Below are 15,966 nucleotides of genomic sequence, written 5' to 3'. Positions count from 1 at the left end.
TCCAGGCCACTTCCCCATCTGCAACCCAGGTACATGCCCTTGACCGGAATCGAACCTGGGACCCTTCAGTCCACAGGCCTACGCTCTATCCACACCGGTTTGGTTCAGTGGATAGAGCGTCGGCCTGCGGACTGAAGGGTCCCAGGTTTGATTCCGGTCAAGGGCATGTACCTTGGTTGCGGGCACATCCCCAGTAGGGTGTGTGCAGGAGGCAGCTGATTGATGTTTCTCTCTCTCCAATGTTTCTAACTCTCTATCTCTCTCCCTTCCTCTCTGTAAAAATCAATAAAATATATTTAAATTAAAAAAAATGGGGAAACATTATAATGAGGCCTGTGGTTTCCTTGTGGGTGGGTGGTCTTCTCACGTAACGACACACTCTGGGGGTGCTGATCAAAGTATGCCCCACATGGGCCTTGCAGCCAGAATTCTTGGAGTGGCCCTGGTTAGTGCCATGGCATCCTCAGGGAAAAGACGGATGGGGTCATTTGCTCCCTGGACATAGACAGGCAGAATGTGAGTAGTGTGTCCACACGTTAGTGCTCATCAGAATCCGCTGGGTGATCCCTAAAAATGCAGGGTCCGCTGGGAGAGGCCCCGGGACTTACACTTTCACGAACATCCCTGGAGATTCGGCTGCAGGAGGCGCTCGACCCCCTTCTTCACGTGACACTGCCGTGTAGGACAGGAAATGCTGGGGAAGTGTGGCCGAGGGGACAGTCCTTGGCGGGAGAGCCCGCCCTCTGCCAGAGCCTTAGACGGAGGGCAGTGCGGGCTTGGGAAAGTCAGCCCCAGGAGCGGCTCCTGGAAGGAGGACACTTTGTAGGAGCCCGTGATGAGTGTAACCCGGGGAAATCAATTCCAGCAAGATGGATGCCCGTCCCCGGTGCACATTTAAAAAGATAAAAGAAGAGTCATGGTTTCCTTGACCGGATAGGAATGTCCGCCACTCTGCAAAGTAATGAAATACACAGATGTTAAAATGGAGAGAGACAGAGATGGATGGAGAGCAATGAGCACCGGCTGCAGTGAGGGGCCAACGTCACGTAAACGCAGGGGAACCACGGGGTGTTCTCAGCCCGCGCGCTTCTAGGAAGATCGTCGCCAGCAGGGGAGGGTCACCCTCCCGGACAGTCCGGGGCTGGAGGCTTCCCCGAGCCTTTGTTGGCCAGAAGACAGTACCAGTTCTTCAGGCAGGAGGCAGTCGATAGTCGAAAGGATGCCAAAACGTGAAATCTGTATATCCTTTGACCTAGCAGTTAGGCCTTAAAGAGTGGGGGACATAATACATGCGTCTAGATATGCTCCGTTTATTGAAAACACCCCAAATACCCACCAGTAATGGGACTTGTGGGTACACAAGTAGCCATCCAAAGTGATGGTGTGGATCTGTAGTGACCAATAGAAAAGCAGGTCACAGCACAGTAGGTGACAAAAGCAGGGCTCTGAATAGTGTAATATTTCATGGTGCATTTAACCAGGTGCCCTCTGATTTCTGTGTATTAATTCGGTCCTTAGTTATTGAGTAACATATGTGCCAGGCGCTGTTCTGGGTCGGGGAGGTAGAGCAACGAGTAAGACAGTGGTCCTTCGCTAGTGACGGGCTTGGAGCCAGCAGCATCCACGTCGCCTGGGAGCGTGTTAGGGATGCGGGATCCCAGGCTCCCCTCCAGACTCACTGCATCTGAACAAGGTCCCCCGTCTGCAAAAGCAAGGCTGTGCCTCGGGAGCGTGTTAACCAAAATGGCCACAGTGGGTTTCCCCGGGTGGTGGCAGTTTGGGGTAATTTTTAAATTTGCTGCTGTATGTTTTTCTATTGTTTGAATTTTTCACAGTGAGCAATGCCTTGAGTTGACAAAGCAAGGATGGTAATTATGCACAAGAGCCTAAGGCTCCTGCTGCTGGTTCCAGGGCCGCCTCGGGCACAGGCTGGCAGCGTCCTGGCGCAGGGCGGGAGTTGGCCAACCACAGAGGCCCCGAGGGGAGGCCCTGCAGAGGGGTCTGTGGCTGGGGCTGTTGCCATGGCCTGGGAGAGGCTGCAGGTCTGATGAGCTGAGTGCGTGGCTGTTTCTGGCTGAACAGAGAGGCTCTGGCATGGCAGCCTCTGTCCAGCGTTTCTGCATGATGCCCACGTGGGGAGGGGGCGTCTGAGTAGCAGCTGTAGAGAGCAGGCCCGCACTGCAGCGCCCGTCATCCGGGGCCAGCGGGCAGCCCCGAGCCCCTCTGAGCAGATCGGTAGCCACAGGTACGATACCTGGTGAGGAGCGTTTCTGTCCGGGGCTCTTGGGGCCTCTGCTGAATGTGATCCCCGGTGTGGGCCCGGGCAGGGTGTGGCCCTCCAGCTCCCGGCCTAAAGCACGGTGTAGACTCAGAGCATGAGGCCTGAGTTCTAGAGCAGTCTGACCCTGAATGGCCATGTGGCTTCGGGTAAGTCCCCAGTTGCCTCCTCGGGCCTCAGTTTTCCCCATCTGTGAAATGTGAGAATTCGCTTTTGAATGAGCCTGTGTGGATGGCCTGCTGTGCTCCAGATGTTGGCAGGTGAAGGTCAGGCCTTGGATCTGAGGGCATCACACCCTGGCAGCGCTGGCATGTCTCCTGGTCCCCCCTAGTTCTGGCATGACCCCCAAACACCCATCCAAGGACCATGTCTTCCTGCACTGCGGGTGCTAAAGCAGCCTTTCATTTAAGGCGAACAGCAGGGATTGCTCATGTGTTTGTTTATGTCCTTGCTGATCAAATGAAAATAGTCCTTTGTCCACTCCCGTCTAGTGAAACCTTTTTATTTTTATTTTACTGATCTGTGAAATTCAGAGCTGTAACAGCCGGGCTCTGAGGAGGGGGGACTCCGATCAGGAATGAACCAACCCCAGGATAACCCTGTCTCCTGACTGGCTGGGAAGTTCATTGAGCAGCTCCTTGCAAAGTGAAGGATTTAAATACGTACTCAGTGGAATGGAGTCACCCCTTCTGCCTCTGTCAGTGCGATTTTAGACACAGAGTCCTCCTTCCACCTTCTGCCAGGGCTGCTGAGGTCTGGGCTGAAATCTCCCCTCCGTGGAAGTGGGGGACAGACTTGGTTCAGGCCCCCCTGGGCCCCACAGCGGGTCATGCAGGCAGGGAGCAGCCGACAGCTGCTGTCAGCCATGGGCTTCTCTGAGCCTCTGCCAGACGCTCGGCTGGCCGCCCGTGATCCGCCACGGAGGTTGCCTTAGCCGGCGTCTGATGGCCCAGATGTAAGTCAAAACGGGACAGGCTCCCTCCGACAGAGACAGCCTCTGAGCATCCCCACTAAGGCAGGAAGTCTCGTGACTGATTCCCGAAGACGTTGCAGGGCCAGGGCCAAAGAGCTGGTTAATTGAATGGTAGCTCATTCATTTATAATTACTCATATTCTCACTCTCTTTTCTCTCTTTATCTTATAGAGTCTAGTCCTTTGGAGCTGGGCTGGGCCTTAAGAAATCTATAAGGAGGCTGATGAGGCAAGAGCAGGGTTTGAGCTTTGACTCTGTTTATTAGCAGGTTCAAGCCACTTCACTTCTGGACCTCAGTTTTCTTATCTGTAAAATGGGCTTTGTGAGGAGTCAAAGAGATGATGTCTGTAAAATATGGAGCGCAATGCTCAGCCCGTACTGAGCATTCTGTAAATGCTGACTATCATCACCCAAACCCATTCTCTCCTTTAACGGGTTCATTTGTTTGTTCAGCAAGTATTTATTAGACATCCAAATGCAGGCACTGTACAGTGCAGCTCCTTCAAAAGTAGCGAATGCAAGTATTCCAGTGAGTGTATGTTCATAGCCAAACAGCCCAACACAAAATCCGTGACATTTTGCTATGAAGAAAGGAAAGCAGAATAAGGGCTAGAGTGACTGTGGGTGGAAGGTGGGGTTTCTCCTGTAGACAGTACAGTGGTTAAAGAGACCTAAATAAACAGAGGAGTGAGCCATGACAACTCCTGGGAGAAAGGCATCTCAGACAGAGGGAACAGCAGGTGCAAAGGTCCTAGGGTAGAATTATGCCTCATGGGCTCAAGAGGGAAGCCAGGAGGCCTTCCTCCCTCCCTTCCTTCCATATCTGTCACCTATCTATCTATCTATCATCTATCAATAGATCTATCTATCTATCTATCTTTCTATCATCTATGTATCCAAACCTTGAGTTCATTCTGATGCCTTCAAATCCAGTCCGAAGCCTCAGGGCTCATTTCGGCCTTCCCACGCCTCATCTGTAACATCTCGCTCTGATAGTAGAAAAACCTTGCTCTTGCTGTATTTGTTCCACCTAGTACACACAAAAGCTCCTTTCAGAATTGCTCACCCATACCCTGTGACAAGCAGATAGAACCGGAATACCCTATTTGTGTACAATTCTTTTTCTCGTTAGCCTTAGTGTTCTGTCAGAATAATGATTCCGTAGTTACTTAGGCAAGTTCTTTTCTTCCTCACCCCTTTCAGTGTGATGTTGTTATTCACCTGTAATATAGTTGAGCATTTGTTGCTGTTTATATTGCATAGGCACACACACACACACACACACACACAATCATGGTTGATTTTAATTGTTTACTTTTAGGGTATGTGAGATACTACCTTGGTTCTGAGAGTCGGAGTTGTACAGATAGACTCAGAGGAATGTGCATCCCTCTTGTCCCTGCAGCTCGTTCCATCCCCATCTCCCATCCTTCCCACACACCTCTGTAGGTAACCACCCCCATCCTGGTTTAGTTTCTGGTTTATCCTTCCTGTGTTTCTTTCTCACAGATGAGGCAGTACACATATATTTTCTTATATCGCCTTCTCTTGCTATGTGGAAGGTGAAAGTACTGTAGGAGTTCTTTCACACGTTGCTTTTGCACTTACTGATATCTCCGGGCAATCACTTCATGTCAGTTCATAGAGAGTTGTCGTAAGGAGCTTTGTTAACGGTGATAATCAGAAAAAAAGAGTTATCCAACAGCCCAGATGTCAGTTTTAGAATTCGGTAAGCCTACTGATGATGATGTTGATTGGTGATAAATAGCATAAGCATTATCATTAGTTGAGCATCTACTGTGTGCCATGCTCTGATGGCGAACCTTTTGAGCTCGGCGTGTCAGCATTTTGAAAAACCCTAACTTAACTCTGGTGCCGTGTCACATATAGAAATTTTTTGATATTTGCAACCATAGTAAAACAAAGATTTATATTTTGATATTTATTTTATATATTTAAATGCCATTTAACAAAGAAAAATCAACCAAAAGATGAGTTCGTGTGTCACCTCTGACATGCGTGTCATAGGTTCGCCATCACTGTTCTGTGCTAAGCATTTTATATACATTACTAGAGGCCTGGTGCACGAAATTTGTGCACGGGGTGAGGACGGGGGTGTTCCTCAGCCTGGCCTGCACCCTCTCCAATCCAGGACCCCTCAGGGGATGTCCGACTGCCAGTTTAGGTCTGATCCCACAGAGATTGGGTCTAAACTGGCAGTTGGACATCCCTCTCACAATCCGGGACCGCTGGCTTCTAACCGTTCACCTGCCTGCCTGATCATCCCTAACTGCTCTTTCCTGCAGGCCTGATGGCCCCTAACTGCCTCTGCCTCGGCCCCCGCCACTGTGGCTTTGTCCAGAAGGATGTCCGGCAGATGTCCAGTCTAATTAGCATATTACCCTTTTATTAGTATAGATCTCATTGACTCCTTCCTAGAGCCCTGTGAGGTAGTTGTTAGCTGCAGTTTATTGAGGAAAGGGAGGCTCGGTGATATTTAGAAACGTGCCCCAGGCCATTAAAAGTGGAGCCACAATTTGAACTCTGTCCCAAGTTTGTGCTTTGTGGAGGGCACACCAGCACTGACAGCAGTTCCAGGGGACCACGGAGCCATGTCCCAGGCCTGCAAACCCTTTTGATTGTGGATCAGCTGCTGCTCACAGTGGCATGCAGCTGATGGCAGGAACATGAACGCAGTTTATTGCCTGTTTGTTCCAAAGAAACGGCCCTTCCTTTTTGAGGATCATGACTCCTGCCTCTAAGACAGGCGACGAGAGGGATGCTCGGTGGGATCAGCTACCTGGGATGCAGTAATAGATCCCACCTCACACCTTGTCAATCGCCGGGCCGAGCAGCCAGCGCCGTTAACGGGAAAGCACATTACACCACAGGGCCGGGTGGTTAGCGGGACACTCAGTCAAGCCCAAGCCACAGCAGCTTCTCTTAAAACTGTTTGTGCGGCAGAAGGGGAAGAAGAATTTCTTTGAGCAGGAGTCTGGCTTCTGTTTCGACAAGTGACAGTCTCTGGCAGGGGGGCAACACGATCGAGCTGTCCGGGAGCGTGGCTTCCACGTCTGAGTGCCCGGCCTTCATGCCAGGGCCAGGGTTTCTAGCTGCGTGACCTTGGGCAAGTCACGTCACCTCTCCGAGCACACCTGGGATGTGGGGATGAGAACCAGACCCATCTTTGTCCTGGGTCCCCGAGACGGCCCCGCGGCTCAGCGATGTGCTGGGTGGAGTCATAGAACTCAGCCTCTCATTTGTTACAGCACAGGAGAGAGGTGAATGGAGTGAGGGCCAGAGGAAGCCAAGTTCAGACTTCCGGGCTTTCCCTCCCAGGGGCATCACGCAGGATGCAGTGACAAGTCGTGACAATGTGTGTAACATTTTCTATTGGGGAAGCTTGTTAGAGACTCGGTGCCCAGGGTTTTTACTGGGAGCTGGTCACACAGACACCCTCTCCCAAACTCTCAGAATAAAAGCAGGTGTTCCGCATACACTGCGCTGATTGCATATCTGGGTGCAGCGAGCCACTGTTATGAGAATGGAGAGAGCCCTACCAAAAGCCAGGTTCCCAGATGCCAGCCAAGCAAGGGCCATGCTTGCCAGCCAGCCTTTCTGAGGATAGCAGCCTCGGGCCTGTTGAGTGAACCCCTTCCTCGCACCACCCCATCGGTGGCTGCTGGGTGGATTAAAAGATATGATCTCTGTGGAGCGCTGGCCGCTCCGTCTAGTGTCAGAAGCGCTCAGTGAATGTAGGGAATTACTGCGACAGCCAGGCGATGAGTCTGGAATGGCTCATTAGCACCTTGGGAACACGTTCCATCCATCATCCATCTACTCACCCATTGCTTCCTGGGCGGCACATGTTGAGTGAGCCCTGCTGCTGCAGGTGCTGTCGGCTCCCTGGGACTTGGGGAGCAGCGGGAGCAGCCGCTCCCTTCCCAGAGGGTGATGCCTGTGGGCTTCCAATCAGACGGGTGTCGGGGGGGAGAGGTGGTGGTGGTGGTAAGTACCTTCTGGAGGCTTCCAGGTAAATGCACAGGGTCAGCGGGGTGGGTGTGCCGTGTCGGAAAGCGTAACCTCCTGACGTCTTGCTGTTTGTCCTGTGTCCTCCCGCAGCCAAGGTCAAGTCGAAATGCGGCCCGACCTTCTTCCCCTGTGCCAGCGGCATCCACTGCATCATCGGCCGCTTCCGGTGTAACGGGTTCGAGGACTGTCCCGACGGCAGCGATGAAGAGAACTGCAGTAAGTGGTCCCGTGTTCACTCCAGCCGCCCCCCTCCTCCGTGCTGGCCATTCTCAGTGCTGGCTTCCTCCGCCACAGGCTCCGGCGTTCTCTGCTGAGCCCCAGACTCTGTTCTTTACCGCTTCCGGCTTGTGTAGGTGCTCAGCTGCCATTCATCAGGGCTCTCCTGAGTGCACGGGGCCTTGCTGTACTTTGTTTTCAGTGCTGACAATAGCGGTGCAAATGCACGTGTGTGATCCCTGTGAGCAGGTCAGGCATCTGAGGTGCAGAGAGGGAAACAAACTCATCCAGGGTCACGCAGTGCACAGGTGGCTGAGCCAGTTCCAGGCTCATTCAGACTGTCCTCTGAGTGACTCTCCCACTCGACATCCCAGGCCTGTGCGCTTGCGTTCCTTCTTTCTTTGAATTCTTTTCAAAAAAAGATGTTTCTAGCCTGGCTGGCGTGACTCCGTGGTTGAGCATTGACCTAGGAACCAGGAGGTCACGGTTGGTTTCCCAGCCAAGGGCACATGCCGGGGCTGCAGGCTTGATCCCCAGTAGGGGGCGTGCAGGAGGCAGCCAATCAATGATTCTCTGTCGTCATTGATGTTTCTATCTCTCTCCCTCTCCCTTCCTCTCTGAAATCAATAAAAAAAATATTTTTTAAAAAGAAATATGTTTCTGTATTAATTATACACATACTAGAAGGATATGTTTTGGAAAACATTCAAATAGTATAGAAAGCTAGAGTTTTTTTTATTTGTGACCACCCTGATTCCTTTTACCTGCTGTATACTATTTCTCAGTATGGACACAGACACCACCACCCCCCTTGTTCTCTCTACCCCTCTAAGCACTTGCCTCTAAGCACTCTCTGTGTTAGGCGTCATACTCCTCCTCGGCCTGGATACATGCAGCCCCTTCCTTGCAGCATCTCTGTGTCCAGAACCACTTCACACACAGCGGCCTCAGTGACCCTCCAGCGTGCCTTCCCCGCCCCATACTGTCCCATCTCTCCTAGCCGGTTGCTTTGTGCCTGCTGCTGGCCATGCAGGTGGCTGCTCACTGTTTCTTCTTTGCTTTCCCCTCATGTGTTAGACTACTGGAGTCCTGGTCGCTGTATCTGCTCTGGACAAATTTACCCATTTATTTTCTGTGTCTGCATATTTTAGTAACATTTTTTCTTCTGACTATTAAAAGAATTTACAAAATATAGGAAAGTATAAAGAGGGAAACGAAACTGCCCAGAATGAAACACTATTAATATTTGGGCTATTTCATGCCGGTCCTTTCTCTCCCCCGCCCCCTCCATCTCGCTCTGTCTTCTCTTACATGTTTAATTGAGATGTCCTCTTTCCTGTGACCATTCTCTCCTGTTATCAATTTTTTCAAAATGTAAGTTTCAGCGACTTCAGTGACTGGATAAATTGATTTTTCCTCATCCCATCGGTTCTATTTTAAGTCCCTGAAGAGGGGGTGGCTGTCTCCTGTGTTATTTATGTCTTTCCAGGGAGCTGTCATGGCTCTACCCTCACAGCAGGGACAGAGGGGGCTCATAACTCTCTCTCCTGTGCCTTCTCCTGTTGCCTTATTTCACCTTCTGGGTCTCAGATGGCAGAAATACAGCCCAGCCACTCGATTACTAAATGGTTAGTGCAGTGGCCGAAACCCACCTTCCCGCTAACAGGGTGTGGCTGGCTGAGCAGGTGAGGTTGAGCTGGCGTGTCTGGCCTGGTTTGTGTTTGCCCTAATTAGGCAGGAGGTGGGCAAGCTCCATAATCTCTTTGCACCGGGGTTTCCTTGTCTGCAGAAGCAGTGCTGAGAGCCTGCTCCTGGGGCTGTTGTGAGAATTAGATGAGATAATATCTGAAAAGTGCTTAGTGCAGTGGCTGGCACATGATAATTGCTTATAAAAACAGAGTGAGCCCAGCTGGTGTTGCTCAGTGGTTGAGCATCAACCCATGAATCAGGAGGTCAGGGTTCGATTCCCAGTTAGGGCGCATGCCCGGGTTGCGGGCTCAATCTCCAGCAGTGGTGTGCAAGAGGCAGCTGATCAATGATTCTCATCATTGATGATTCTCTCTCGTCATCTCCCTTCCTTTTTGAAATCAATAAAAATATATTTTCAAAACCAGAAACAAAACCCCCCAAAAAATGTATATTGACTTAAAACTATGAGAGATTAAGGGGAAGACCTTAATTACTAGGATTTCATCTTTGGCTTCGGATGTCCAAGGACATTCTTTCTTTTTTTTTAACACTGTAAACATTTTTATATTTAGAATTAGCCAGCTGGACTCAGTTTAGATCATGCCGGTTTTGTTGGCAACATGCAACACATCCTAGTGGGGAGCCGGGGGAACATATGCCCCTTCTCTCCATCCGGCCCGATGAGGGTGCTGACCTTGGTCACCTCAGTGTCATAGAGCTTCCTCACAGCCTGTTGGATCTGGTGCTCCTTGGCCTTGACACCCACAGGGAACTCAAGTGTATGATTGTCTTCTCTCTTCTCCATGGTGGACGCGGTGGTCAGGGAGAAGTTGACGATGGCACAGTGGGCAGGCTTGTTGCTCCTGGGGTGCTCTTCTGAGGATATTTGGACACAGTGTCTTGGGCCCTCAGAAGCTGGGTGATGGGCGGATCTTGTTGGTTCTTTTGTGACTGTGGACGCCTTTCCGCACTGCTTTCGTTGCCTTCCAAGCCTTTGCTTCGGCTTTGGGAGGGCAGGGGCTTCCTCCTTCAATTTCAGCTCCATCTTCATGGAAAAGACATGCTTCTGTTATAGTTCATTTCGTGTGTCTGAGCTCGATCTCTGCTTCCTGCTATGGGGATCTTATAATCTCAGGGGAGAATTCTAGATATGTTGTATCTACAGGGTGTCCCAAAAAATGTATACACACTTTAACAGCCGAGAGCTCAATTTTGAAAATGAAATGTATTTTAATAAACACTGCCTTTATAATTCTTCAAAGTGTGTGTATACATTTGGGGGGACACCCTATATATTCATAGGTCTATACTAGAGAGTTATCCAACGGTGATTAAAAGCAAATGGGACACATTATAGAAGGTACATTCTAAATGACTGCCATGTTACATACTCCCTGCCATGGCTAAAGACTCCGTGTGATTTAAATATGTGGATATTGGTCTTTAATTATCGAAGTGAGTCAATTATATCCATTCCAAATTAAGCCAGCATTTTCCTTTGGCTTATCTACCATTTAAAAATACGGATTCTCACTCACTCTTTTGAAAACTGGTAAATAAAAGGAAAGACTCAAGCTCTTACCCTCCCTTTCCCATATGATTTGCACTTCTGAGAAATTAAATACCTGACTTGGAAAGTTTTCTTTTAATTGAAGAATAACAACTGTAATAGAAGAATGAGTGAGTGAGGGCCTCTCAATTTTGTAACCACTAATTAAGAATGGGGTCACCAATGGCCACGAAACCTTGAGGTGAAAAATTGATGTAGGGCTTTGCAATCGATGGACAAGGCTGGAAACCACTGAAACCCGCAGTCAATCTCCCCACAGACGGCTGTGAATCAATATGGTACCACTTCCGGTGGAGTGGAGAACCCATCACTCTATAGATCCACCTGCCAGTGATTTCCAACCTTTTTCATCTCACGGCACATACAAGCTAATCACTAAAATTCTGCGGCACTCCCCAAACTAGATTATATCTTTTGCCAATCTGACAAAAAAAAATAGGTATAATTTTGAGTCATTCACACCGGATGGCTATGGTTGTGTTGGCTGTTGTCAGTTTCCTATTTGACAGTCTAAGGGGAAAAGGTTTGTGCCCTTGACGGACTGTCAGGGATTGCATGTTTTAAAAATTCTTGTGGCACACCGGTTGAAAACGGCTGCTTTATGTTATAGTTGTCTTCAGTGCATCTACATTAAAAACTCTCAAAGACAGGGTTTTGATGTTTGCTTTGAACGTTCAAATACATTTTAAAGTGCTCCAGAGGCAAAAAAAAAAAAAAACTGTCAGGGCAAGAATAGTTACCGAGATAGCTACTATTTTGGTTGCTGTTCCTTCATTCCTGATGTTGCAAGTCTCCTGCTGGTATTATTTCCTTTCTGTCTGAAGAACTTCCCGCAGCAATTCTTTTAAAGCAGGACTGCTGGCACCCGGTTCTCTTCATTTTCCTTCATCCGGGAATGTCTTTATTTCGCCGTCATTGCTCGAGGATATTTTTACTGCATATAGAATTCTGGGTTGACAGTTCGTTTCTTTTCTTTAAGCATTTTAAAAACGTGGTGCCACTTCCTCTGGCGTCTACGGTTTCCAGTGAGAAGTTTGCCGTCATTCCGATAGTTTCTCCATAGAGAATATATCATTTTTTCTCCGGCTGCTTTGAAGATATTTTTTCTTTAGTTCCAGCAGTTAGATTATAGCGTGTCTGGGTATGTGGATTTCTTTCGAGTTCATCTGTTGAGGGTTCTATTTGAATTGGAAGATTTTTGTCTTTTTCCATACTTAGTACATTTTTAGCTATTATTTCTTCAAATTTTTTTTTTTAAGTACTGCACTCTTTCTCCTTTTCTTGTGGGATTCTGGCAACACAACTTTAGTCCTTTTGTGACTGTCCCAGAGGCCCCTGAGGCTCTGCTCATTTTTTTAAATCAGTGCTTTTGTCTTTTTATTGTTTGGATTGGATAACTCCTATCTTTTGTCAAGTTTACTTTTTGCTTTCAAGCCCAGATAGTGTGGTTCTTTATTATTTTGGTTACTACATTATGTTCTAAAATCTCCTCTCCGTTCTTCTTTCTAGCTTCTGCTTTTTGCCGAGACTTGCTGCGGTCTATTTGTTTCAAGAGTGTTTGTCATTGCTTGTTTGAGTATTTGTAAAATAGCTGCTTTAAAGTCTTCATTGCATAATTTCAACATCTGTCTTATCTTGGTGTTGATGTCTGTTGAATATCTTTTGCTTGTGAATGGGGCGGCTCCATGTCCCCCAGTTGCTGGTTTCCAGGGAGATGGCGCTGGGAAGACAACAGCCCCCTGAGGCTGGGATGCAGGTAGAGGAAGTGAGGGGTAACCACTGTGGGATGGGGAGCAGATGGGAAGCGTGAGGCCTGGTGACAAGAACTCTCTCGTTGATGAATGTTGTCAAGAAGCCTTTGAGGTGGAAGAGGGACCGACTTCACAGACTTTAAGTGGATTAAGGGCGACCTTCCCTGGGTCCTACTGGAGCCAGATTGCTTCATTTCCTGCCCTGAAGCTGGCCAGTTGGTTTTGGGCTATGGCAGTGGGCCTTTGGCCCTTCAGATGTGGTTGAATTAAATGCCACCAATCCAATTAACCACGGAGCCAACCGTAAGTAGGCCCGCCCGCCCCCTGCGGGGAGGCAAGTTCTCTCTGCAGAGCTCATGGGCCAGGAAGCCATCCCTAGTCCCTGCGTTTGTTGTGGTCATAACAGAGGAGCTTGTAAGTCCACAGTTGAGTTTTTGAAATTGACTCTGCAGACAGTTTTCCTCATCCCCGTTGAAATAAATACTGTAAAACACATTGTTCCTCTCCCTAGTGAGCTGAGAAAAACGATACATTTTTCAGTGGCGGGTACACTTCAGCAAGGACAAAGAAAACTCAGATTACAGAAGCTGCGAAGACATAACATCCTCAAGTTCAAAGCGCTTCCTGGCCAGTTTATGAGCAGCCCGTTGAGCCATTACTATTTCAGGTTCCAAGGGACCACAGGGCCCTCTGGCCTTGACGCCTGCCCGCCCTGAGCCTGGGTCCTGCAGCGTTGGCCACTGCAGTCCCATGCATGCACGGGGCCCTGAAACTGGGCGAAGTCTGGTCAATAGCTGCAGAGGCCCAGGAAGGAGTGTCGTGGAACTTGCGCCATCTCGGGGCATTGGGGAGATAGGCCGCCCCGGTCAGTGAGTCTGCCCAGTGACTGACCATGTATGCCTTGGAGGACCAGGGCTAAAAGGGATTTATTTCTCTGAGATGTGTTGCATCAGTGTTTAGCCGGTGAAAGCGTGGGGCTGTTTTTAGGGGCGTTTGTTTTTAGACTGGGCTGTAATCCAGGGTTGCCTCTGGCTCCTTTTAGAACGTTCTGGTCTCTTCGAAACTATCTTAGGCTGCTCTGTTTGTGGCATTCTTAAGGTGTTTTTTATTTTTATTTTTTATAGCTTTTCTAGTTTCCCTTCTAATTTGCTGTGTCCCAGGAAACCCGAACACAAACCTCATTTGAATTCGCATACAGAGAATCAGCAGACCCTGAAGGAGGGGCGGCCCCAGGGCCCTTCCCCGGAGCTCCCAGGGGGGCATGGACCATGTGTGTTCCGATGGTTCCGAGGCCCTTTTCCGGGCCTTCTAAGGTTGGGGGAGCGTTCCCCCAGCACCGTCGCCTGTTTCTCTCCCTGCATTGGGGGGCGGTGTTTTATGTGGAGCCCTTGGCAAGGAGGAGTCCAGGTGTGGTGGTTTATAAGCGCATAAACTGGGCAACTTGGCAACTCCTGAGCAACCGGGCACCTCAGCGTGAAAGATACCAAAAGCAGGTGTTTGTGAGCCCAAGAGAATCGTGTGGGGGGAAAAGGGGAGAAAAAAAGAAAGGGAGTGATCACCAAAACATGTCTGCCAGACTAGACTCATAAAACTTCTCAGTGAAGACTTTCAAACGTAGTGAAAAGGAAAAGGAAAATTAAGTGGATTTCTGGGTTCCCCGTACCCAGCTTTAATAATGATATGACCTATAGTTGCTATTCTATTATCGTAACTACATTAACTGTAGTTAATAACACTGTATCGTATTATTCATACGACATTACATTATGATAACATTACAACTATATTAACTATAGTTCATCATACTGGATTGTATATTTGAAAGTTGCCAGGAGTGTGTAGATTTTAAAAGGCCTCATCACAAAAAACAAACAAACAAAAAAAGAACTTGTAACATCGACACAAAAATTTAATTATGGATGGTGATGGATGTTAATTAGACTTATTGAGGTGATATGTTTGCAGTATATACAAATATCAAATCATTCTCTTGTACACCTGAAACTAATATAATGTTCTTTGTCAATTATATCTCAATTAAAAAATCATATTACCACATTGCTTTTTTTGCCTTAGAGTTTAGAATAATAAGATCATTACAAGCCTGCAGTATTTCCCTCTCAGATCCTACCCTTCTCTCCTGGGGCACCCACCGGCCTGAATTTAGCTTTATTTCTTCCAGTGCAGGTTTTTATTCTTTCAGTACATATTTTTTTATCCACTTATCGTAAGTAGCATTCTTCACGCATACGTAGCATGGGTCACTTCATGCAGGTGGTACAACATTGTACATATTCATCCATAACTTGCTTTTCTTCCTCACTATGACATTTATGAAATTCATGCTTCTTGTCTCTGATTCATTCATTTTTCACTAGTGTTGAGCAGGGGTTGGCAAACAATGGCCCCTGGACCAAATTTGACCTACTGCCTGTTTTTGTAAATAAAGTTTTATTGGAGCCCAGCCATGCTCTTTGTTTACGAATCTTCTGTAGCTGCCTTGCACTACAATGGGAAAGATGAGTAGTTAAGACAAAGACCAAAGGGTTAGCGAAGTCTAAAATATTTGCTATCTGGCCCTTTACAGAAAAAGTGAGCCCAGCCCTGCCGGTAGAATTCTGATGTAGCAATATCGCACATTGTAGCTATTCTTCTATGAGTGACATTTGTGCCATTTTTAATTTTTTTAATATTTTATAAACAGTGCTCAGTAGCACTTTTTTTTTGCTCAAAATTCTGTGCAGAGTGTATAACTGGATGGGCACATGCACCTTAAATTTGACCGAATATCACTAAATTGGCCTCCAAGGTGGACCCACCAATTTGCACTCCCACCAGCCGTCTGTGAGACTTCCTCTCCCCGCACATCCTGCCGGCAGCCTGGAGTTCTCAGCCCTTAAGCTGGGCACGTTGATGCGGTTAACGTGGGTCTTCATTACAGGTCAGCGTTCTTTTAGGTTGTTGTTGACCGTTTGCCGTTGCGGGAGTTGCCTGCTCATGATATCCCCCGCCACTTCCCTACTGAGTTGCCTTTTTCCTCTGGAGTGACAAGAGTTCTTTGTGTGTCCTGGCTGCTGATCCTTTCAGTTATATGTGTTAATACCCCCCAGTGACTGGGTCTTCAGCCTGGATTCCTTACCAGAGCTGTGTCTTAAGGTCTAGTCAGCTTTAGTTCATCTTGAAGATATAAGTCATCTTTATATACACATGCACACATATGTACACATGTATGTAGCATGTGCATATGCACACACACGTGGGGAGCCGATATAGGGTTAAGCCTCGGACTGACCTGTTGGCAAAGTCACAAACAAGTCTTCTTCCGAGTCTTAATCTGAGAGGTGGCTGCTGATTTACACGCTGTCATTTAAAAAATAAAAATGGGGGAATTTGCCAGAAGCCGGTCCACCCTTGCTGCTTGATACAGTCACTGCAGGGAAGAAACATCTGCACAGCT

The 15,966-nt window shown here is 48.2% G+C and overlaps 1 protein-coding gene across 1 annotated transcript in view; it reads left to right on the top strand.

Annotated features, from left to right (window-relative positions):
- The window catches only part of LDLRAD3 (low density lipoprotein receptor class A domain containing 3), a gene marked incomplete at its 5' end in the record, with an annotated part of 129,556 nt that overhangs the window by 30,811 nt on the left and 82,779 nt on the right, over positions 1-15,966 (top strand). Inside the window, one exon of the mRNA XM_015559014.1 lies at positions 7,374-7,499. Within this exon, the coding sequence (XP_015414500.1) occupies positions 7,374-7,499 (126 nt within the window). The remainder of the gene's footprint in view (positions 1-7,373; positions 7,500-15,966) is intronic.

The sequence above is a fragment of the Myotis davidii genome, unplaced genomic scaffold (genome assembly GCF_000327345.1).
Source record: "Myotis davidii unplaced genomic scaffold, ASM32734v1 scaffold94, whole genome shotgun sequence".
NCBI classification, from domain to species: domain Eukaryota; kingdom Metazoa; phylum Chordata; class Mammalia; order Chiroptera; family Vespertilionidae; genus Myotis; species Myotis davidii.
The sequence above is the reverse complement of the archived record's forward strand: the minus strand, read 5'-3'. Positions and strand labels throughout refer to the sequence as shown.